General features: G+C 35.6%; 1 protein-coding gene across 1 annotated transcript in view; it reads right to left on the reverse strand.

Moving 5' to 3' along the window:
- Positions 1 to 25234, reverse strand: part of KDM4C (lysine demethylase 4C) — a 252607-nt gene that overhangs the window by 221904 nt on the left and 5469 nt on the right. Inside the window, exons 2-5 of the mRNA XM_059492547.1 lie at positions 18327 to 18491; positions 12315 to 12490; positions 9543 to 9657; positions 1890 to 2083 (exon numbers count right to left, since the gene is read on the reverse strand). Of these exons, the coding sequence (XP_059348530.1) occupies positions 1890 to 2083; positions 9543 to 9657; positions 12315 to 12490; positions 18327 to 18470 (629 nt within the window). The 5' untranslated portion in view covers positions 18471 to 18491. The remainder of the gene's footprint in view (positions 1 to 1889; positions 2084 to 9542; positions 9658 to 12314; positions 12491 to 18326; positions 18492 to 25234) is intronic.

Consider the following 25234-nt stretch of genomic DNA (forward strand, 5'->3'; position numbering starts at 1 on the left):
AATGCAAGTTAGCCTATGCCCAAACACTGCAGAAAGCTTCACATTCTAGCCACAAGTTCTAATTGTGACTCCCAGATGGAAATGGCTGTCCTTTCACAATTCAGAGAAAATATATTGCATGTTAGCTCTCTGAAAGAACAGTGCATCTGTCTTGAAGAACCACATGTACAACCAGTAAAATCAAAAAATATGTATTACTACTATGTATGTCAAGTTATATTGCTCCACTAAGGATTGGCAAATCAGTAGAATTAAAGAGCAGAAAATATCTTTCATAAGTATCATAAGTATCATTCAGCTCCTATCCCACTTTCTTGAAAAAAATACTATACTAATACCACGTTAACACAACACATTTTACTGATAAATGAACTTTGCATGAATTACAGCATTCCTCCAGTAACAGAGACATGTGTAACATGTGTAAACAAATCTTTAACTGTTTTTTGTTCAACTTTTTGATAACGCTGCATTTCTTAAAAATATGGGCCTATGTGGTACAGAAAATGAATTTGTATCCACCACTATTTCTTCAAAATATGAAGAGGATGGTGTTTAATGATTTTGTTCATTAGAAGCATAAAAAGTATCGGTAAACTAGAAAAGCATTTATCCTGTTATCAACTCATACCTCCTTCAAAAATAATTAAAGAAGCTTTCCTAGCTTCTTCCCATTGTATCTAAGGAATTCAGAGTTTAAGTACTCTACTGTTTGGAATTTCACAATATGCAGTGAGTTTTTCTTCAAACAGCACTTTTTAAATTCCTAAGAAGCAGAAAACAACTTTATGCAATCATATTATTTACAATTGTCCTATCATCTTCGAACATTCTGGAATCACCTATCTTTACATACATTTTTTTAAAGATACTGATGATATGGTTAACAAGACTTTCTGTATGTTTAATTCAAAGAAGCAACCTCACATACCTAAGTATATAATTTATCAATTTCAGACATGGACCTGCTTTACTACAATAGGTGGTATTCACCTTCTCTGCCATAACTCAAGAGATCCATTACATAAGCAAAGCAGGTAAACATAAGGCACTGATCTAAGAGTGAGTACCTGACCAATTTACCACATTCACAGAATAAATACATTATAGGTATTTGAATTTTGTATGGGTATAAAAAAACAGTGATGTTTTATGGAATTACAAGCTATATATTTTCTGTCCACGTTCAGATGACTAGAAACTCCAAGAATTGAACTATGCATAACTTATCTTTTGCATATCTTTCTAAACATTCTACACTCTCTTCACAGATATTCGGAAAAAAAAAAGATTTTAAGAACAAAAGGAATTTATTTGTCTTATATACTCGGGATACAGGTATATCACAGTGTATTAAACCAAACTGCCTGTTAAAGCTGTTCAACCAAATATCTAAGATTACAGAGAAAGGACAGTAGAAGTTTCACATACAGGAAGTACCTTTAGCTCTGAATCTTATCTCCTACAGCTGAGTTAACTGTACAGAATATGACTCTGATTCAAAAAAGCAATTAAATACATGTTAAATACAAAATATGGTACATAGCCCCAAAAGGCAACACAAGCAAAAACTGATTTCAAAGAGCTCTTTCAGAAGTTCCTCAAATACACTTGGGGTTCCCAACATATTAAACTTCTCATATTGTATATTTCAAATATTTTTTTGTTGAACTCAAATAAGTCTTATGTACTCATCTGTCTTTCCCTTTAAAATAAAAGAATATATCAGTGTGATTTCACAGCATTATGAGCTTAAAAAACCCCTCACTGAATTACTATCTTAGCTTATTAGTAAACCTTGCCACTGTGAATCAACCATAACCCATCTGTTTGGTTTAGTCAGCTGAAATAAACAGAAGTCATCTTAAAAAAAAAAGACAAAAACTTGCCATGACTTTGGCTCCCCGAAATGGAGATAATTAATACTGTAGAGATCCATGTCCTCAGTGTGCCATGCAAATGTTGTTTTCCACATGCCAAAATAAAGATATGGAGTATTTACACCTTCAATAGAAATTCCACACTCTTCTCCTACAACATCCAATATTGTATTGAGATGGGCAATATTCCATTCCTCAATACCCTGAAAAAGATACATAATAAAAATATTACTAAGCTTATAAAGCAATGCAATTTCATATAACAGTCCCAGTGAAAAGATATACACTTGATGTAGCCTTTCAAAAGACTGTAAGCATTTTAGAAGACAGCTGAAATTACTCGAAAAATTCTCTTGACCTTAATCAGTATAAGATCAGGTTATAAGTCTGAGATGTTCAGAGCAGAAAGAGAATATAAAAAGTTCCTATCTGGTTCACGATTTTAAATCAAATCTAACATGAATTGAAACACCATACTACATTTCTGTACAGAAACATACAGAAAAAATAGAACTAATAGCTGCAGACAAAACCTTCAAAGAGTTGATAGCTGGAAGCCACTAAGTTTTACAGGACCTATCTATGCTTTTTTGTTACTTACAAAGTAATACCAGATAGTATGAAAAAATCATTTAAAAAATTATTTTACATGCATAAATTTACCATTTCTCTGGAAAGTTTAAAAACCAAAGTGATCACTTCACTTCAGATGTATTTCTAATCATACTGATGTACTGCATAAGAAATATACAACAGAAGAAATCTATTGATTTCAGGGGATTTAAGCTGTTTCCCTATGTTATTCCCCATAAAATTCATATATTAAAAGTCATTAATAAAGAAATACATGTAGCTTTTGTTGCATTCAGATTCAGCTGCAAACTGCAATTCTAATTTCAGGTAATACAGCCTGTAAGAGACAGTATAAACAAGATCAAAGCTACAAAACTGAGGAGAAAAAATTAGACTTCATTATAACAGCAATTATTAGCACCTCCAGGGAAGACATTAGCTGGTGCTCAAGCACTCAGAAAACCAAGAAATATAATCAAAACTATTAAAAACTCAATTCAGACAAGTTTTATTGGGAAGACAGCCTCTAAGGACACTCTTAAGCATGAGCTGCTCTACTCAATCACTGAATCTACAGGTCTGATAATCTTACTGGGGTACGAACCGATGGCAGACTGCAGTCCTGATGCAGCTGATTAAGATGATGATATTTAATAACTGGACAGCTGGAATAGTAACAATACCGGCTAAAGCAAGAAGTCAGGAAAATTTAATATTCTCAGTTTTGAACTGTTTTCTGAGATTTTTATGTCAAACATGTTATTATGAAGCAGCTAGAATTGATAGACAAGAAGGTAAACTCTGTATGAGTTGAGACTTCTCACTAAACAAGCACCTCTAACCGCCTGCTTTGGCTATTTCATTTATTGAGAAATACTAAGTTACTTGGAATTTTACAAATGAGTAACAATGTTTATAGAATTATTTAATTTCAAACAGTATTTTTTCTTCTTTTAAAATGGAAGCCTTGGGCATGTTGCATTTGTGAAACAAAAAGGCACTTGAAATTTAAAAAGTAAAAAAAAAACAAATTTATATCCCAATAAAAGAAAAAACACCAATCTGAACTCAAAAGAGTAGACACTTGTAGAATCTGCACCTTTCAAATATAAAAACTGGCAGCAGCAAGTTAATACAGCTGTAAAATAAAAAATTTGAGGTAATAATTTTTAAGTAATAAGTCCTCAAATTAATTTAAAAAAAAATTTTTAAATCAGAGGAAATTTATCCCTGTTTACAATTTTGCAGTTTATTTGGAGAAACATATTAATACAGCAAAGAGCAATGATTTAACCACAGATACATATAGTGGATTAGAAGAAAACAAGAAATACTTGGAAAAATCAACTGTTAACCTAAGTAGCTACTCTGACAGTGGCTAAACAGTGTAAGTACTGTAGCAATTTGCACTTGAAGGTTTCTTCAGACAGAAGATGTTATCTTTCTATTTAACAGTATTCCATGGGCTTTTTTACCCATTATTCGTCCCATCGCAACATTTCACCCATGTAAGATTCTAGTAACCCTAACATCTTGAAATCTTACTTTTCTACTAAAAATTAAGTAATAGCTAAGAGAATTTTTTTTTAAACAATACATCTCATCCTTGCACACTATGTGAAATCATATCACAACTAGTCACAAGCAACCTGCTGGTGGATCTACCCTCAAACAAAAGCAATTCCTATCATGGAGATCAATCCTAGAACAAATAACTTGCTTCAAATACCAAACAAACAGTAACAACTTCTACACTCAAGACAGATGAGCTACTTCCTTTTCCTAAAGACTATTTTGGACAAGTATTCTTAGCCCGAAAGAAAATGTTCACTGAAACTGGCCAAAACACTAAAATCACACTGATTAATTTCAACTCCTCCTACATTCCTTAGACTTAAAACAATAAATCAGTTTCATATTTAGGCCCACACCGTTATAAGTAATTATTATAAATTATTATTAAAGATGTTACATTACCTCACAGATATTTTTTTAATATTCAAAAACATTAAGTAAAATGCTTATATGATTTTAACATAAAATACTGATTCTTATTTTTACAGTAGTTATATAACCAGTTTTAGATGTAGCAATTGCAATGTACACTAAAAAGATCCCAGCTGTAAAAGTTTTTTTAATAGGTCAATACATAGCCATACTTCTCAAATTTTAAGTATATTTTTGCAGGTTATACTATATTTAATAACAATTGTTGGAACAGCAGTACATATATTATTTGACCATGACATATATCTGGTAGTTTCTTACAAATACATGTAGACATTGTAATATTTTGTAAATATTTTGTATGAAAATACAAAATATTTATTCTCCTCAGAATATCACAGTACTACCAGAATATTATACTAATTTCAAAGGAATATGTCAAGATACTATTTCTAATTTATCCACATTTCTGATGGTAAATTCTTTAAAGAATACCTGTCATCAGTGACAACTGTACCACACAATCGAATACCTAGAAAAATTTTACTTTTTAGCAGTTTTCCTTCTATAAGATAACAAACAGGCTTGAAACACCTTACCAATTACAGTCATTGCTACACATTTTACACTTACCTTGCACTTCCTTAGAGAAATATTATAAGGTACATAGTATTTATATAGAAGACTACTATTCCAATGTTCATTCATTTTGAAGGTGATTCAAACTTACTGTAAATTACTATAAAGAGTTTTTATTACTCTTTAACAGCCTTTGCATCTGCTTTTAATGCAATGTGGAGACAAAGTGAGACACTTGACAAGCATTTCTTATCTGAACACCTGCACACTTTGGAAGGAGTTGACCCATCGTTTTCCCAAAAACACAAAAAATTATGTTTATCTCAGCACATTGGTAGAAAGTGAAATTCACAGTTGAAAGTTCTAACCTCTTTGCAAATAAGAATAAGAAAAGCTTCAAATGCAACTATGTTTAATTAATTCTTAAGTACTTATAAAAGTGACACAATGCTAGTCTTTTCACTTTACTTAAACCAGTCAACACTATCATGATTTCTGTATGCATACATTATTACACACAGTCCTTTTTCAGTGTTTAATTTTTCCTTTGATCATCTCACAGATTCATCTCAATATTAATCTGGTGAACAAGGTATCAGTCGCACAACTAAGACTGAAGAGCCCTTATGGCTGATTGTAAAAAACCCCAAACTAAAGAGGAGTAAGAGACAGAGTGAAAGGAACAAAACTAACATTTGAGAAAAATTTGTGCTTGGTAACCCACTCCTCTCTCCACATAACCATTCACTACTATCAATGAATACAATAAAGATACTGCCAGGCTTTTACTGTGCCTTGGAAGTCATTAAAAAAGAGGAATAAAAATGCTACAAACAAAATCTCTACACCATAAACACACAGACTGGGAAATACAAACAATCTCCCTCATTAGATTGGTTTTACTTCTCATCATTTCTTAGTCATTGCTTTTTAAGCCCCCTTTTGAAGGGTGGGCAAGTAGATTCTTTGGAAATCACACTAGAACCTAAATTACTGCTCACATTGATCTCAATGATGAGTAGATCACAGAAAAGGACATAATAAATAGAAGGAAAATAATAATTTAGGTTGGAAAAGACCTTTAATATCATCCAAAACCACCATTAACTTGGCTCTGCCAAGGCTAAACCATGTTCGCAAGCGCCATACCTACAGGTCTTTTAAATACGCTCAGGGATGGTGACAAAGGGGCCCTGCTGAGCCTCATGCAGATGTCCTTAGCCCACAGATCTGTCCTATCTAGATTCCCCTGCAGAGCCTTCCTGCCCTCCAACAGAGCGACATCCCACCCAATTTGGCATCCTCTGGAAATTGACTGAGGGTGCACTCATACACATGATACCCCCACCTTATACATGGGACAAGGTAGAAATTAGGAATTGTCCTGTTAGGAGAAATAAAACTAAGAGGAGAAAAATGAAAGTAAAGTGTGTCTCAGACAGCAGCTGAGGAGAGTGGTGAGAGAGACACAAAACAGTATTTATACTTGCTTCTTCCAAACATGGTTTTTCTCAGCAGAACAGCAGATGCCATTGTCAGCACTGAAGTCAGGCATGTTTTATGACTCACTACAAACTTTAAATTGGCCACTTTTCTTTGGAACTACTTTTGAAACCAAGATTTCCACCCCTCCCCTCTAGCTAGATAAGTCCACATAGGGATCATGTCTTTTCTAAAGTTACCAACACAGACTAACTCCTACAAAGTACCATTAAATGTAACAGCAATTAGAATGCAAATAACAGAATAGTATTTCCAGCAAATCTTCAATCTTCTCAAATGATAGAATTTATTTTCTATAAAGCTCTATAGAGTGCAAAGAGCACTTGTTTTCGTAGATTATTTCCATATTCGTAAAGACTTAATCTGAGTACAAAGCCGCCAAATAATAATTCAGACATTTTAAACATATTCTGGAATAATCCAATACTACAGGGATAAAATTGAGCCATTGATGGCAGCTGTTAAAACTTCAAAGCATGCACTTATAGCTTTGTTTCTTTATTTCTTTGTTTTCACTTTGGTTTGGATTTTGGGGGGTCTTTTGGGCTTTTTTGGTGGGGTCTTTTTCTGTTTCATGTAACACAGCCTTTAGAAAATTTTGTCCCATCTTCTAAACCCCTCAGAACTTATCATCCTGTGGTCTAAAAAAGCAAATACTACAAAAGCTATAATTTCTCTGGCACAATGCCAACAAGGTGCTGGCTTTCACAAACTACAGTAATGGTTCTTAAATTATCTAAATAGTAAAAATCAAGGTTCCATCATGCTTCAAATACAAATGTCTCAATAAAAAATTGATTGTCACCAAGTGGAAAAGAAAATGTAATCGGTGAACTGTTAAACTGATTTACAGAGCACAGCAGTATTTCTCACTAATTTTGATGGCCCACATACACATAGGTGTCACATTTTCCTTAGGTTCCTAGTAGATTTTACCTGGAATTCTGCCAGATATTTACCTTAAGTGTAACATCTGTAACACACTATTTTCTACAATATGTATTTTGTAAAAAGTAAGCATTTGTTTTGTTTCTTGCAAATAAGCTGCCATGACAAACTAATCTCACCATACGCTTTCTCCTGAATGCTGCCCAAAAGGTCAATGAGCTGTGTTCATCTCCTTTTCCCAAACAAACACAATCCTGAAGGAAACTGAATGAAGACATGAGAACAATCTCAAATTTCAAACAAAATAGAAAAGATCCTTCTTAAGACTATCTTCAAGCACTACGACATGAAAAATATTAGTTGTGCAAGTACACCATCTGCTGGCCAAAAACTAACTGCAGTAAAATTATTCTGAGAGACAACATATTGATCAGCGGCACCGTAACTTTCTCACCGACACTTTGGTACCAGAGTATATTCCTTCTTGTCCTTTAAACACCAAGTGGGTTGTACACCAACACTTGACTGTCACATTAAGTGCTCAATCTGTCACATTCCTTAATGTTAACGCCTTTCACTAATATTTCTCCTTTGTTATTTATTTTTAAATGATACCCATTTTATTATAGGCATCAAAGTTTCTTTATTCTACCTTTTATGCTTTCTTCCCCAGTCACTACAACCTTTAGTGCTTTGTTTCCTTCTCCTATGCACTTAACATCTGAGTTAGGATCCCTGAATGCTGCTTTTCTCACTTTCCTCTTTGATTTAACCTCCCTTCCTCATCTTTCCAAGAGTGTAATTCTGTAAGAAGGAGATCTCTGACCTTCACTTTGACCAATCAGCACTTTCAAATTGGGTATTACTGCATTCATTCTCTTTTCATTGGAAATTTTGTTCATGCAAGACTAAACTAGGATACTCAGGACAAAAAAAAAAAACCACAATCCAAAAAAAAAGCATACCTTTCTAAAAAGTTATACCATAAGGCATTATCTACCAAAAAAATAGACACAAAGATCAGAGAAGAAAAAGGGAAAGCTTCTATTTCTTGAAACACTTTTTCTGTGTCTTGTGTTGATCTTCACAAAGCAACAGCCATCTCAAATGTCTCTCCACAGAAACATTACTAATTAGAATCTTCAATTATTTTCTAAACGATTTCTTAAAGCAGCTATGCGGACACACAAGGGAATTTGAGTTTGCCTTCTCTAAACAACATACCATTGGACATTCTTAGCTGTCTTTCAAAGATCACGTAACTCAGTGCAAGAACTGAACTGCCTTAAGCCATATTGGCTGACTGTATTTATCTCTGGACAGTCTTCAATTTGTCTTCCGTGAAGAATTGTGAAACACCAGGAGAGCCCCAGACCATCTGCCAGAGCAAAATCATACTTTTTTTTCCTAATGATTGGAAAAGGCAGATACATAGAACATGAAATAACCCAACAACTTCACATATGGTACTTTCTTTTAATATATGTTTGCCCTGTATTTTTTAAATCCTCAAATATTTTCTGAAATGCTAATATATCTTCTCTTAGTCTCAATGCTTTAGAAATCTAGTTCCGGTCTTACTTACATAGCCTAATTGATATCAATGGCTATCTGTAATACTTTGGACAATGAGATCTGTTTTAAAAGTCCTTTTATCATCCATGGAGATCTTGGCAAGTTACCAGAAAAATTAATTTCTAATTGAGAGGTAAACAATATGAGTAAGTACATTTCCAGGAAACTGCAGACATTCCAAGCATGAAGTACAGCTACCAATATTCCTCAGTAAAGAGATATAAAAGATTCCACCTTTAAATTTTAAAATAAAACTTTGTTAAAATATCTCTAAGTGTCCACAGATACACACAGGAAACATACATATTACAACATTAATAAACAAATAATTAGGAAGATATCTCAAAGTTCTGGAGAGTTTGAAGTGAAGAAAGGGAAGAGTCATGATCAGGAAGAGCAGCAATATTCTACTGTCTAAGGACAGAACTGTCTGACTCTTGCAGATGTAGAGTTAATTTCAATCTTGGAGGCTTTAAGGAATAACACAAAGATTTCAAAAGACAGATTCTCAGTCACAAAGCAAGAGTGTATCCTCTAAGTTGAGTAACCTTTCAAAGAGGGCTGGAAGGGATAAACTTCATAAAAAACTATGCATACTTCATCATAAATGCTCCCATTGATATCTGCTCCATAAATAGGTGCCACAAAAGTCAAGTTCTTCCAGTATTTACGCTCCAGATCTTCATAGTCTACATATCTTGGAGTGCGGTATCTGCAGAGAAAGAGTTAGGCAAAGGTTCATCACCATCTTTCAACAACTGCCTCTACAATGGACTATGCTTCTATGCCATGGACAATAGACTATGCTATGAACCTTCCAGATGAAGTCACTTCATTTCAAATTCTCTGAAATGGAAGAATTACCAGTTGTCCTGACTTCTTAGTTTCATGGTTAACCGTATCATGGAAACCTCCTACCTGACAGCTACCACCAACCCACACAATATTTGCTTCAGTCTCCAGCAGCAAATCAGCCCATTTACCAACCATCCTTAGCCTGAGCTCCTCCCTTTTATTTCTCTTCTGTAAAAAAAGACACATATGCAAAACACAATTAACAAGTATTTATTTTTTTCCTACCTCACTACCAGCTCTGCAAAAACTCAGATATAGGTCCGGTACAATCCTGTCTCAGAACAATGTAAACTAACTCAGCCATGCAGCCATCACAGGCAAAACCAATACTTTCTTCTTCCTGCCCCAGAAAACGCTTTCAAGAAAAGCTGTGTTTCAAACAGCTGATACCAAAAACTTCTACAATACAGAGAAAAGAAATATTTAAGAGGACTTTTCTTTTTACTCATTTATAGCAGCGCGTGATACATAACACACATGCTTAAATATAATTATGTAAATACTTTTGAAAGGTTACTCATGTAGCCTTTCAAAATCTTGTGCAAACAAGAACAACACACTTCCAATAGAAACATCTATCAACAGCTGTGCCTCAGGATCCTTTGTCAGATCTCTGTATCTCCATATATAAGTCTGCAGAAAAGACAACATACTCCCCCTATTACTGCAACTCTAAAACTACAGTTTCATTGTAGAATTGCCAGTATGTTACACCTGAACAACTGGAAAGAAAATCCAAACATACAACACTGAGACCAAGTACATTTACATCATGTAATAACTCTGAACAGAGACCAAAAAAAACAAAGCTAAACACATCTTAACCAAAGCATTCTCAGCAACAGAATTGTTTTATTATTTCTAATGATAGCTCCAGAAATCAGATTGTATTTCTGTTGGGCTCTGAGTAATGCACACACATTAACTCCTTGATTACAGAATGTGGATATGTTCCTGTTTCCTAGGAGTCAAGTAGAGAAGCATTTTGGTTCAATGGAGAGCTGCAAATGTCTAAACAAATAAAAGATTAAATACATTAGACTGAGTACACTTGATCCTTTTAAAGGCAACTGTGATTTAATTTAGATGCTCATGGCCCTTCTCTCTTACCCAAAGGAAATAGGCTACATCCTAATGCTCAAGAAAAGTGTCTTTAACAGAGAAGTCATCTACTTTAAGGAACAAAATTATTTTTATGGGACTACAGCTCTCAGCTACTTGATAGTTCAAGAAATATCGACTACTGTAAGAGTGTCATAGAATGTTATGTGACACATTTTCTCAAGAGCAGTGACAAATATTTATAAAGACCTAGAGCTAGTAATAGACAGGAAGTCCTCCCAACTGTTCTACATTTGCATGCAAAATTAACTTGCCATCTGATTTCAGTAAAAACCATAAAAATTGAAATCAGACACGTTTCCAAAATATATTCCATTATGAATATAATAAACTTAACAAACACTATGATACACATGAAAAACTTCCCAGCACTTCTACATTAATCAATTATTTTAAGAAATTAGTGTACCTCAACTTATTAGGGGTTAATAAAATGTAAACTTTAACATCTATGAAAAAGTATTATTGAAAATCACATCAAATACCATTTGGTCATATGATTTACTCTCATCTCTAATATTTACTAAACAAATAATTTCAAGAACTACAAAAGAGGTTCCCATGGAACATTCAGTAAGCAGCCTCCTTAAAAGCTTTAGATGTCCTAGTTTTTCTCGATCTTGATAACACCTTCTATTCTTATACCTAATTTCTTAATTAACCTATAATAGAAACTTGCCTTCAAACTAAGGCAGTATTACCTTTCTCATTCAAGTATCTTTTCTTTCTAAGATCCTTTGACTCATATTCCAGAAACCACTTCCCCTCAGTTTTGAGGAGACAGTCAAGTAAAATATATTCTTTTTATGTGGCCAAAATGACAGGCAAGAATTCCTTCTGTCAATTCCCTCTTCTTGGAATGCTCAACAATTTGAAACATTGCAGTACAGTGCCTAGCCCTTCACAAACTTTTTTTCCCCTTTCCATAATATTCATCTTGCCATAACCATAACACTGACATTCACTAAGTACCATTGAGTTGTCTTAGATTAATGCAAAAGCTTCTGGATTGGTTATAAAAGATATTGGAGTTTTCAGAATTACATGGTGATAGGCCATTCTAGTATCTAGGAATTAAACATTAATAGGTGTAATTAAATTAAAACTCAGATACACATCTGTATCATCTTCACTATTTTCTATATCTTTTGGAAGACAAAGGAAAAAAAGGTAGACAGAAAGCATTACGTCTCGGGTTTTTCGGATGCTTTCTTGCTGCCATGGCATCAGATGCTTTCAACAACAAACACAAGCAATACTTACGCTGTGGTACCCTTCCATACCTTGAGAGACAGGGAAAAAAGTAAAAGAAATCACCAGCAGCCTTGCACAACTCAAAGAAACCACAACATGTGAAGATAAATATTAGTCTTAATAAGCAAGAGTACATACTTGTCACTGTTGGCTAAATTCCTGAACTCCTTCACTGTCATAGGCTTTTTCTGAATATTGTATTGTGTGAAAAGTCCAGACTGGCCAGTGACCATCTGTTGAATTGGAGCAGGAATCACCAAATCTTCAATATCATCATAATGCTTTCTCGGCTTCCATTCCTTTGGTGGGATAACCTGTACATACAGGAAACAAAATAGAATGGCACAGTTGCAATAACAATTCAAAACATCCTGGAAAAAAAATTGAAGAAACAGTTGAATATGCCCACATGATCAAAGGAACATTTCGGTACCAGCTGTCTCCCATTAACTGATACTGTAAGTACGCCTAAACACTGTAAAAACGCATTCAGAACATGCCCAGTATCACCTCAATGCACAAGCAGCAACTCACCAATCTACAGCAATTCTTAGGCAATTGTGCAAAAATACATATTTATAATAACAGAGTTGATAAATTTTTTCCAATCAGAAAGCCTTATAACTGACAAATAGTTTGCAATCCATAACATCATATACATTTAGTGTTAAAAAAATGTATGGATGTTGCATTTGGAGATATAGTTTAGAGGTGAACATGCAGGTGCTAAGTAAAAAGTTGGGCTCAAGGATCTTAGATGTCTTTTCCATACCTAAAGATTCAAAGATATAAAATTTTTATCCTCAATTAAAATAAAAGTTCCTAAAAAACCTGTCAGCCCGCTGTCTAAACATTATTTGGTATAAACAGTATTTATAACTCTATTTTTTTAATGAAGAATGGAAAAATAGAGCTGTTTTAGATTTCTGGATCTGTTCAATTTACTCCCCATAAAACTACAGGGTACAGTTCTATTACAGTAAGCATGTGCACTAATTTAAATACATTAGCTTTTATAATTACATTATTTAATCCTCATAATTGAAGATTAAAGCTATGTGCAGATTAACCAGCTGTAAAGTTAATGCATTTATTTCAAACACCACAGAACTGCCCACAGTCTACGAAAACTCCTCAGCAGATTCTGAAGTGTTAGCAGAAGAAATTATTAAGAATTTCAAAGAAGCCTGTAGTCATACCAGTATTCTTTAACAGGCTGAGTAATTTTGAACATTTCTTGCACATATTATTTCAGCAGAAAATAATTAACTCTAGACACATCACTTCTAATCACTTCTAAAATAGAGCAACAAAAAAATTTTATATAGAAATTTTTTGGCTTGGTTTCATTTTTGAACTTCTACTTGCCCAAAGGCTTAATGACATGTTTTTGATCCACTCATTACTTTCATTCTTCTGCTAAGTTCAAATCAAATTTCCATGAACGGTGGCTTGGAAACTTTTAAAGTATCTTACAACAAAGTAGGACAGCTCTTATAAACATGCAACAATTTGAATAATTATTTCAAAATTTAGAGGTAGGTGTGAGAGATTGAAATTTTAAGGTTAAAGGCTTAAACATTGTTCTCAAGGGACTTCTTCCCCACTATGGTAAAACTCTATAAAGAAACTGTGGCCACTTGAGCCCACCCTTCTCTGAATATGCCTGGAACCTTGGACTGTGAGTTTAAGCACCTAAAGAAAAATAAGATACTATACTTCATCTGACATGATTGTTCAATTATCTCTGGTCTAGGGAGAAGTAAGCAAGGCAGAGGGAGAAGAAGGCATCCACAAGAAAGCCAAACCCAGCAGCTGTCCTGAAAATCAGCTCTGGTTAGGTTTTGGGTGGGGGACACCGTAGCCCACAGGCCCATCTGCTGAGGCCAGGTTTGCTCACACTCCCCTGTGGAGAGGAGGAGAAGTTTTGGGGGTGTAGCATAACCTCTGGGCATGAGTGGCATGAGAATGGTGAGTGAACACCCATTCTCCCTTACACTCAACTAGCTCAGTTGCAAATCCCCCCCACCCCTGGATGGCCGTATCCACAGGGCATTCATGTGAGAGGCAGCTGAGGAGGTGTCATAACCCAGCAAAAACCCTGAAGCACCCCCAGAGTCCTCCCTGAGGGAAAGGGATGCAACAGATCCAGAGTCTGTTGCAAGAGACAGTATCAAACTCGCCCCCACCACTGAGGTCAGCTACCTAGGCATTCACACCTGGTCCAAATGTATATTTATCTACTGAATTCTGTGGTTTTTGGGCAACCCTCACCACCAAGAAGACCAGAATAAGGTGGTGAAGATGGAAACCACAGTGGTGATATTTCTACTTAACCTGTCTCTCTGTCACTCTCTTTCTCTCCCCCTTTTTTTCTCTCCCCTCCTTTTCTACTTCTTTCTATCTCTCTCTCTCATATTTACTGTTAAACAAAATCCATACTTCTGACTTCAGCATATGCTCTTGTTTGCACCTCAATTCAGGCAGAGGTATCTCACTAACGAAGGGATCACAATGAGGCAGTCCTTAAGCTACACAGCTGGACTGGTTTCTTACAAACATTTTAGGATTCCATCTATAAGAGTCCATTAGAAATTTCACTATTTCATCTCTCCACGAAAGTTATAAAATTCTAAAACAGATGGATCCTAAGATCATTTGCTAGCTTTGGAAAACAATCACAAATAGGCATATTTTAATGTTAATGTATTCAAACAATCATAAGAAATCCAGTCAAGGCCATCAGGGCTAAAAGCACACAGCAAAAGTTAAATATCAAGCCAAAGGAAATTTATCTAATACTAACATACTTCCATAGCTAATGTTTTTATTTTACACATAAGCAGGTGTTTTTATTTCGTTTTTACACAAATGCAACTCCCTCTTTTCCTTCTCAGCATCCACAGGACTTCTGCTGTACAAAAACTATTTAGCAAGTGTCAGCGTTGTTTGTTTTTAGAGAAAAAGAATAATCCAATCATCTTGTGATTCCTACTTATTTCTTTCACAGAACATTTAAATTACACTCACATTAACAAAATATGAAATGTTAGTTTGGAAGCAGAGAAGTCATGCATTTAGAAAATATGCATAGAAATCAAATATGTGCATAGAGATTTCCATTTTCATGATTATTAAGCATGAAGTCAGAGGTTTGGCTCAAATACATGAATACTGAAAAGCAAAATTTGCATTATCTTATTTAGTTCAAGGTCAATGCGCTTTAAGCAATAAAAACATTTTTATGAATACGGGTTCAAAATATTCCTTCCAGCTAACTGGAGTATGTTTATTACTGTTATAATTGGAGTGCTGGTTAGAGAAGAGAATTCTGTGGGGATTGATACACAAAAAAAAGTTTTAAAAGAAGATAAAAATAAACTTTCTGCCCCAAAGAATTTGCATTTTCTAAGGAAGACAAGGACAAAGACTGAAGATGCTAATATATCATGTTCAAAGCAACACACAGCTAGCCAGTATAACAGCTGGAAATAATGACTAGGTCTCTGTGGTTTTACCACTGACCTGCCCCACTGAAGACTCTTCATATTTCCTTTAGTAAAAATAGCATCTTCTAAGTCAAGCAAGTTAGATTTATTCAGTGGGAGCAACCTAGATCAAATTCATCAATCACATTGTTGAATGCTCAAATATGAAAAGCAAAAACCTAAGGCAAGACTTTTCCATTTACATATTTATTTATTTATCAAAGATGCTAAGCATCTAAGCATACTACAGTACTAAGCATATTACTAAGCATACTAAGTATGCTCACTACACTATACTAAGCATACTATACTATATTAAGCATATTAGTATAGTGTAGTATCGTTTAGTGCAATAAACATACAGTTTTAGATAGGGATGTCTTATTATACCAGTCAATCTCCTGCATGAAGACTGCACGAAGATAGCAGAGTGCTATCAACACATACATTTCTGTTAAATCCTCTTTCATATACTACTGGTAATCTCCCATAGATCTGATTCTGAATGGCACTGGCTAATACTCCTATGTAACTATTACTCCCCAACTCATTTGAAAGTTGTTTTTCTTGCACTTGCCAGTATCTATTTTCAGCATAGTGTTCTGAAATTCTCTACTTGCTGGTGTGACTGCAAATCAATTTAACTCTTTTGCTCTTTATCAATGCAGTTTGAGTTTTCTAAACACTGCATTCTCTGCTAAAGACAACTAATCTATCAGTGTCCCTTGTTTGTCATTTGTCCTACTGTTTTCAGCCTTTGACTTCCTTTTTAAGTATAGAATCCTCTGTAACAGTAAGACTAAAATAGATTTTCTGTTCCCTAAGCTCATTTCAGACTTTCAAAAGTCTAATGGCAATTTTTTTGACAATTTGCTCAAGGGATGCCACAGTACATTTTCTGCTTTGGCAATGGTTTGATATTGTTTGTCTGGTACCTTAATTACTTGTTTCAGACATAGTATTAGGAACTTCAATGGTGGTTGCAGTTTTTTAATATTTTATTTCCTATACTCCTTCCTTCAATATTTGCAAGTCTTACAGTCATTTCATCCCCATTTACACACACATGCTCTTCTACACAGGTAATAGGTCTTCTCCCTTTACACATTCACATTTAACCTAAAGTGTTTGGTATGCCTACCTTGATTGTGTTCTCTGTTTAGAGCTTAAATTACTGTTTCTGCAAAAACATATAATTCTTCTGGTAGTCATTACTCTTCTTGCATTCATACCTGAGATTGTACGCCCTGGACTTAAAAAAAAATTAGGTTCCCTGTAAGTCAATTTTCTATTACTATCAAAACTGATTTTTTTCCTGTTATTTTAAAGTTAATACCAAAAACTTAGAAAATGTCCCTTTATCTTTTGCAGCATTAATTTATTCACTTGATAAGATTTGTTTTAAAAATACTTAGTTGCTTAACTTTCATTTATAAATTTTTGAGATATTATCAAAATACAGTGAAAAAAAGAATATAAAATTCTCAAGATAACCTAGTAATTTGTTGAGAGTACCTGACCGACTGAAAACAGCAAGAGATGCTGTAACTGCTGTTCAACCAAGCAAGAAGATACCACAACAATGAAAGTCACTACTCAAGATTAAAGGACTGCAATGCATCATCCCCATATAGACAAACAAATTCCAGAACACAGCTGAACATAGGAAAAATTCAGCACATGCCTTCCACTGTTGCCTACTTATCACATTTCTACTTCTTTTGGCTGAGAAAATTTTGAGAATATAACCTATGAACTCTACCAGCTGAAATTAAAGAAAAAACAACCTACAAGGTTTTCAAAGAGTGAGGAGTTCAGTTTTGCTTTGTTTGACAGGAAGCAAGAGGCAGGAACAGGCAGGGGGGAAACCAAGGATTTCAAGTTTTGTTCCTCTTCACTCAGATTCTAAATGTCTTGACCATGCAACATTAGCTTCAAAACCCAGTGATGGGAGATAGCTGCTCCCACAGAGTACTTAAAACAACTAAGCTGGTAATTCTAGATTTGCACTGGTTTCTGCTCGTTTGAAAAGGGGCAAAATGGACACAGCATAAACAATTATATGATCTATCACTAAATTACGTCAGACTGAACCTCTGACAATCCTTCTCTGATAGGGGAGGAACTCCTGCACTAAGGCCCTGGATGTGCCATTGTTCAAAGAGCAATACAGCCGCAGTTAGTGTGCCTGAAGTTCTCACTAACAAGAACAAGAAAACTATTTCCATTCAAACACTGCCTTACCATCTTTATGTTCACCATAATGAAGAGGGATTATTTGCTCCAGGAAAGTTTTACACAACCCCAAAACATCAAGTTCAACACCTGGTATATCAGGACTATCATTTATACTATCAACTCCCTGCTTTGTTCTGATTTGACCAAATATAGTTTGAATCTACTTAGAAAGAGATCCTTTTTTGCTATAGTAAACTTGTAAACAATTTTCAGTCAGAGAAAAAACACTACACAACACCTTCATTAGTCTGCATGAAATATCAGACACTGAAAGGCTCGTTCTTAAAATAGTAACAAATCATTAACTACTCCTTGAAAATAAATTGGAAAAAAAAATAAAAAGGTCAAGTTTGTAATCAGCAAAATACAAGTATTGGGAGATCAGGTATTAGGAGCATTTTTCTTCTTTGTTATACATGTTTACCTTTGCAACTCCAGCCCTATGAGCACCTTGTGATTCCATGTGTGCTAAGTATTTGTTGAATTCCCTGAATTCATCCATCGAAGGCCTAAAAGTCATGATTTTGCAGCTTGGGTTTGGAGGACTATCTGAGGTAACAGCAGCCATTCTGGTTCAATTTCAATCTACCTGTTAAAAAAAAATCATACACTGTTGAGAATAATCTGTAAAACCAATTCTGACATTCAGCATACATGGTTTCAAACAGAAAAAAATTATCTACAATTATCTGCCCAGGCTAATATAAAAGGCACAAAAGAAATGCTTATGTTTTATCCTTACTCCTTTGAGAATACTCAGCCTTTAGCCAGCACAAACACTACTGTAAAAGACAAGCACACAGTTCAGTCCATACCTCTGCTTTTACAGCATGTTTCCAAGTTAATCTAGGATCTTCCTTTGTAGATCCATCTGCACATTCTCTGTCTAGAGAGTTACATTACACTGGCATTACCCAGAATAACAAAGCTACATGTTTAATAAAATATCACTATTTCCATTCAGTAAATGGAGAAAAACAATGTACTGTCTAGCAGTAGCCAAATGCCAGAGCACCCATTAGAATAATTTATTCATTTTTTGCTGCAAGATAAGGATTAGGAGGAGAGCAAAGTAGGCTCAAAACTTTAAAGGGTATAAAGAAAACTGTATTAACAGAACTAAAAGAAAAAATAGTAAGAAATTAGAAAAAACCTTCATAACGCTTCTCCTTCCCCCAACTCTTCTTTCTTTTCCTGCTTACAACATAAAGAGACAAATCTGGTATTTTCAGTCAGTTTACCGCTTTTAAAATAATCTTTCTTCAGTTCACTCATGGAGAGAAGTCTCTCCTGCCATGCCATGGAGACTTCTCCACAAGAAATAGTTCTCTCATGCTTTTAATTTTCATGAATTGCAGCCACCCAGAAATCCGCAATCATGAAGTTCTTCCCATGGTTTGGTAGTCTTCCCACAACTACCACCATGGGTCTCCTCAGTTTACTGGGGTGCAGTTTTAAGCATAAGCTGTTCTAGTATAGAACCAAAAGTTCTTTTATCTCTGGGAACGGAGGTTTTCTTCTCTCATCTTTGGGGTGAGGTTTCTCATTTCTCTCATATCTCTGTTCAAGCTCCTCATTAGATCACAGCTACTTCAACATCTGTTTGCTTCAACACTGGTGCTCCTGCTCATGGCTGTAGTTAGAACGCTACATCCTCCCAAATGCATTCCATGAGTTACAGGGAAAAAAAGTCTGTTTTATCAATTATACCTTCACCATAGCCTTACAAAAGAATTTCAGCCCAAGACTAAGGCATCTCCTCATTCTCCTCCCACATGGGATTTGACTCCTTCTTCACTGACCTTGGTGACTCCATGTTATTTTCTTTACGTGTCTTCACCCTTTCCTTTTTCTCTCACTTGGGAGAGGATTGATGCCTTCAACTTCAATCTGTGCACTAAAACAGTTAATATCTCACCCTGGCCTATAGATGGTTACGTGACCTCTGCCAGGCAGCAGCCATTCTGGCGGCATGGCTGTTTCCTGGCCCCTGCCACGTTCAATTACAGCTGTGGGGCTGCTTTTCTGCACAGGGCTGCAGAGCCACCTCTGTTCTCAGCTGCATGATTTTCTGCAGTGCCAGAAGGATGGCTGGGCAGCTCATGGCTGGAGCAGAGACTAGCTGGGCTCCACCTGAAGCTGAGCAGAGCGGGCCTGGCCCACCAGCCATGGCTGGAACTCAACAGTAGTAGCAGAATCTCAGCTGAGCCATGCTGTGGGCCAACCTGGCCATGCGCAGGTGCCAGCCAGGCCAGCGCTGCAGCAGAGCAGGGCCCGGCCCAGCCAGGCCACATGGGCCCCGCAGCAGAGCAGGGCCCGGCCCGGCCACATGGGCCCCGCAGCAGAGCAGGGCCCGGCCCGGCCAGGCCGCATGGGCCCCACAGCAGAGCAGGGCCCGGCCCGGCCAGCGTCCAGTAACCTGTTCGAAGGCTGGAAGCAAGAAAGTTTTTCCCAGGGCTTGTTCATCTTTAAGTGTGATTTCACAAAGGCATATTGAGCTCTCTTAAGTGGTTTAACGGGGTGTCAATATTCAAAACTAGCCAGCTGATTGGTTCTGCCAGGTCCAAAGGAAGCTCCTAAGGTCCTTACAGGGAATCACTTCCATAGCTGATGATTTTTTTTTCCTTAACTAAGAATTAAACTACATTAAACCATGACAACCAATTATTCACTTCCCACTCACACTGCGAATACAGAGGAAGAGCACTTGGATTTTCTAGCTCTCACTATCAGCAGTTTAACAACAGGACTATATTCCCGCTCATTCTTTGAAAACTTCAACAGAGAAAAAAAGCAAGAAAGCTATACACATAAAATCAGCATTTCCTCTGATTTCCATTTCTACATTAAGATTGACTAAAAGCAAAAGTTATTTCCATTTCATTCACCAGGATACAGTACTCATGAAAGGACTGAACTTTAGGCAAGTGACAGATAAACATTACCTTCGGATCAGAAGGTGCTGCAATTCCCAAGTATAAATCACCATGTGCTATCTGCCATTCACAAAATTCTTCACCAACCTTACAAAAAACTGCTTTTTTGTAATTTCTTCCGACATGCTCTGATCAGATCTGTGGTTACCTCAACCCTTCATGCCAAACTGGCAATTAAATACCACACAGCTGATCACATTTCCCCCATCCATAATGAGATTGGAAGGAGAATCAGTGAAAAAGTAAAAATTCACGAGTTAAGAACAGCTTAATAATTAAAACTAAGTAAAAATTATTTTTATTTATTATTATCATAGAGAGAGAGAGATAAAAAAGCCCAGGTGATAGATAATACAAACTGTCATCAGCCACCCTTCTGGGTAACTCATCCATGTTATATCCTGGGCATGCCATTCTGTGGTATTGAACAGCCCTTCGGCCAGTCTGGGTCACCTCCCTCACAGGTTTTTGTGCATCTCCTTACTCTCAGTGCAAAACACTGAGAAGTACCTGATTAAGCACTATCTGGCAACAACCAAAACATCAGTGTGTTATCAGCATTATCCTCATACTGAATCCCAAACACAGCCCCTACCAGCTAAACACACAAGTTAGTATTAATTCTGCCAACTCATATGAGTACACAGTATCACGTCACCGGCATCACCTTTCCCTTTCCCATAACAGATGAAACACATTTCCAAAAGCATAACTTGATTTACCAATTAACTTGCAGTTATTATGTAAACACATGAAATTAAATTATCTATATAGAAAGTCAGTGTCAAAAGGAAACCTCTTACCAGCCATTTAATCCTCATTTTCTCTGTAGGTGAAGAGCATAAGAAATCGCAGTGCCTGTATTCATTCCTATAGGCTTCAAGCTCTCTCTTCTTTGGAATTAATATTTTTAATGTGAAAGGGTAAAAGTTTGAAATATTTCATATATTCCTTATGCAAAAGGGTAATGAGACAAAAAAAAAATCGATATCTAAGTGGTTCAGCCATGAGAAAAGCTGCAGGATTATTTTTGCCAATGTCTGATTTCAAGAACCAGGCATAACAATTTATGCAATAATAACAAAGTTATCATTGCATAAATTACCATGATAAAAATTTCTCTTAACCAAAACTTCTCACCAAAATACACCAGTTTTAATGATAAGCTGCTCTAGAAGCAGTCATATACCAAATCAACTGAATATATCCTAGTGCTTTGACACAATGAAGAAATTCAGTTAATTTAAGGGTTGGTAATTGATCCAATAAACTATGATTAACTCACGCTGTCACAATCACACCTCGGCATTCTTGCCTGACTACCACTCTTAAAATCCTGTTTGCGAAGATACTCACAACATTATTCCCTTTTCTCTCTATCTAACTAAGTACACACTCAAGCATGTAACACACTGCACTGTGAGGAAACTCAATCTGTATCACAAGCAGAATTAATAAATTTCAACTAATTATGAACACATGTGTAGAGTATTAGAAATGCCGAATTTTTGCCCAGCTTCATTGCAGTGTAAAAAAAACAAATCCTGCCCTTCACAGATCTTATTTCTACCATCTACCATCTATCTTAGGGTCCAGGCCCCTAAACAATGAGCATACAGACCAGACAGCTGTATTACTTTCAGTAGAAATAAACTATTCAATCCATGCTTTTGTGTAACCTTCTTCCTCAGTTAAAAACACCTTCTCATTATCTTACTGAGTAAAGCACAATGTTTGCAAGAACTCCTGAATATTCTTAAGAATATTCAACCATATAACATCTTTCAATCAGGCAGCACAAAGATCATAAAGGCTATGAAGAATTTGCTATGCTAGAAGTCCATTAGATGTTTCTACTAATTTTATGGTTTCTTAGTAACTCATCATCTTCTTTATAACTATGATCTATCAGTTGTAACTTCTTATCTGTTTTACAATTTCATTATTGCATTTCTTCATTACAGCACCAATGTGAAACAGTAGGCAAGAGGTAAGTACTGAGCTACAATGTCTAAATTTAACACAAAAAATAACACTATGCTACAAACTAATCAGAAAATGTTGGCCTTCCAATTCAATTCTATTAACTTCTAACGCAACATGCAATTCTTTCAAGGACTTTGTGGAATTCCGGAGTCCTACATTCTTTCTCCAAACAATGCCTACTTTTGGTATTTTTCTCACACACAAAAACTCAGTTATATCCTAGCCAAATCATTAGGACAAGAGAGCATAATATATACTCCAGTGTCATAGTTAAGAGGCTTCAGAGGCAGACAAAATCACAATTACTAGGAGACTATTCTAACACAAAATCTGCACTGCAATCATACTACTGCTGACTTAATTATTGCACTTAGGTGTATATGTAACTACTTATTTTGTGATAAGCTGTACAATCTAAGAAATAAAACTTCCAGAGCTTCTAATGACTACTACACAATGAAAATGTCAAATTATTAGTAAATCCAAAGTTATAAAAACAAGGCAAACATGCCCAGGATGTACTTTATGAAATAGAGAAGAGTAATATGTATATAGGGAAATTTTACAGTTATTCTAAGTCCCTCATATCAGCATTGTAATTAGACATTTTCTGTCCCCTTGCATGACAGTAGTGCAAGCTGAAAAAGATGCCCATAATTACCTAGAAAAACAAAGGGTAATGTGAAAAAATGTGAACAAACCTCACTCAAATTATCATGCATTAGTACTTTAAGTAACATTGAAAGAAGATTTTTAGCTAATCATGGGAAAGCTTTAGCCAAACAAGCCCGAGCTATGAACCTGATCCAATAAACTCCACAGCCTGTCCATAAACCTTCAATTTCTTATTGACCAAGTAGTCTGCCTATGTCTTAAAAATGTCTGATTAAACAATTCAGAATGTAAACAAAATACAAGCATGTAGTTTGTCCAAAGTTGCCAGCTAAACAGCTAAGTTATCTAGCCAGGAACTAGGTTCAAGAACCTGATCCTTCTTTTGAAAAGTTTACAGCCATTGCAAGGCCCTGTTAAAACCCTCAAATCATCAGCTAGGAGAACATCAATGCTATATTAGTCTTAATACTGCAGAAGTGAAAACATGAGGTCAGAAAAGTTCAATCATCCACATCTATGCCAGTATGTAGCCCAAGAAATCTGATGAACTAAAAATGCCAGAGTTCAACACTAGAAAAGCTCACATAGAGCAAGATGAAATCTCATTATTGCTACAATGGTTTACATAATCCAAGATGGAAACATATTTCACTGATTATGATGACAGGAAAAGTGCTTTTTAAACAAATCCTGCAAAATCTAAAGTGCATGGCTTGTACAGACATAATAAACCTGATACTGAAGAACAGAAATGTACATTACATGCTTGATAACACATTTTAGTCCACATGTTTTTTGGTAATTGCAAAATCTACATAATTGTTTCTTCTGTATCCTAAGAAAAGGGAAAGACCTCTATACCCCATCACAGCCTTTACAAATTAGTACTAGGCAGCTACAATTTCCAGCCTGCACTGCCAAAACATTGAACTGCTTCTTTGTAATGCCCACATACTAGAAAAACAGCATATGTTAATTTGCAGTTAGTTAAAAGGCACAAAAACCTGTAGCCTTCACTACATTAAACCAACTTTTAGTATTACAATAGTCTCTCTCCACCTTAATATTATGCTCTGATGGCTATACACTTCTTTTTGCTTCAAGTCTAAAATAAACTAACCAGTACTGCGAAGTCCACTCACCATCAGTGGGGAATCCAAACTTTCTGGCTCCAGACTACAAAAGACTTTACAAAATAGCTCTTCCTAAGATGCATCTCTTGACTGCCTGCTTAGGGCAGTCCCCTCTACTGAAAGCACTGTTGAAAAAAACGAAAAAGCACAGACTAATACATCTACTTTGCTATTCACAAAACTATTAGCTAACATGGAAAAGCAATAAATAACTATAGGCCACTGCATCATAAAATAAATGTGTTCATATTTTGAAAGATAAGATTATTTTAATCTCTGTGTTCTAATAAATAAAATTGCAATGTACACAAGCTTTACTCTACTATCAAAATTAAACAAATTACATAAAACAAACTCCAGCAGAAGAAAAAAGTATGAAGGAAGATGGGAAAAAATCAAATCTCTTAACATCATCACTTCTCACAGATAAATTAAAACACACATTTTTTAACTTTTCTTCCAAATTTTCACCCACACTAAATATAGGACAACAAACATTTGACAAGAATTCATCCTGGGAACTTTTTTTCAGTAGATAACAAGGAAACAAACTTGTCCAGAGAAAGGCATGTACAGGAAGGCCCAGCTTTTTCTTTTTTTTTTTTTTTGAGGCTGTTTTGCAAAATAACCATGTTTGAACCACCAGCTCTGCATAAGCAGGA

The sequence above is a fragment of the Ammospiza nelsoni genome, chromosome Z (genome assembly GCF_027579445.1).
Source record: "Ammospiza nelsoni isolate bAmmNel1 chromosome Z, bAmmNel1.pri, whole genome shotgun sequence".
NCBI lineage: Eukaryota > Metazoa > Chordata > Aves > Passeriformes > Passerellidae > Ammospiza > Ammospiza nelsoni.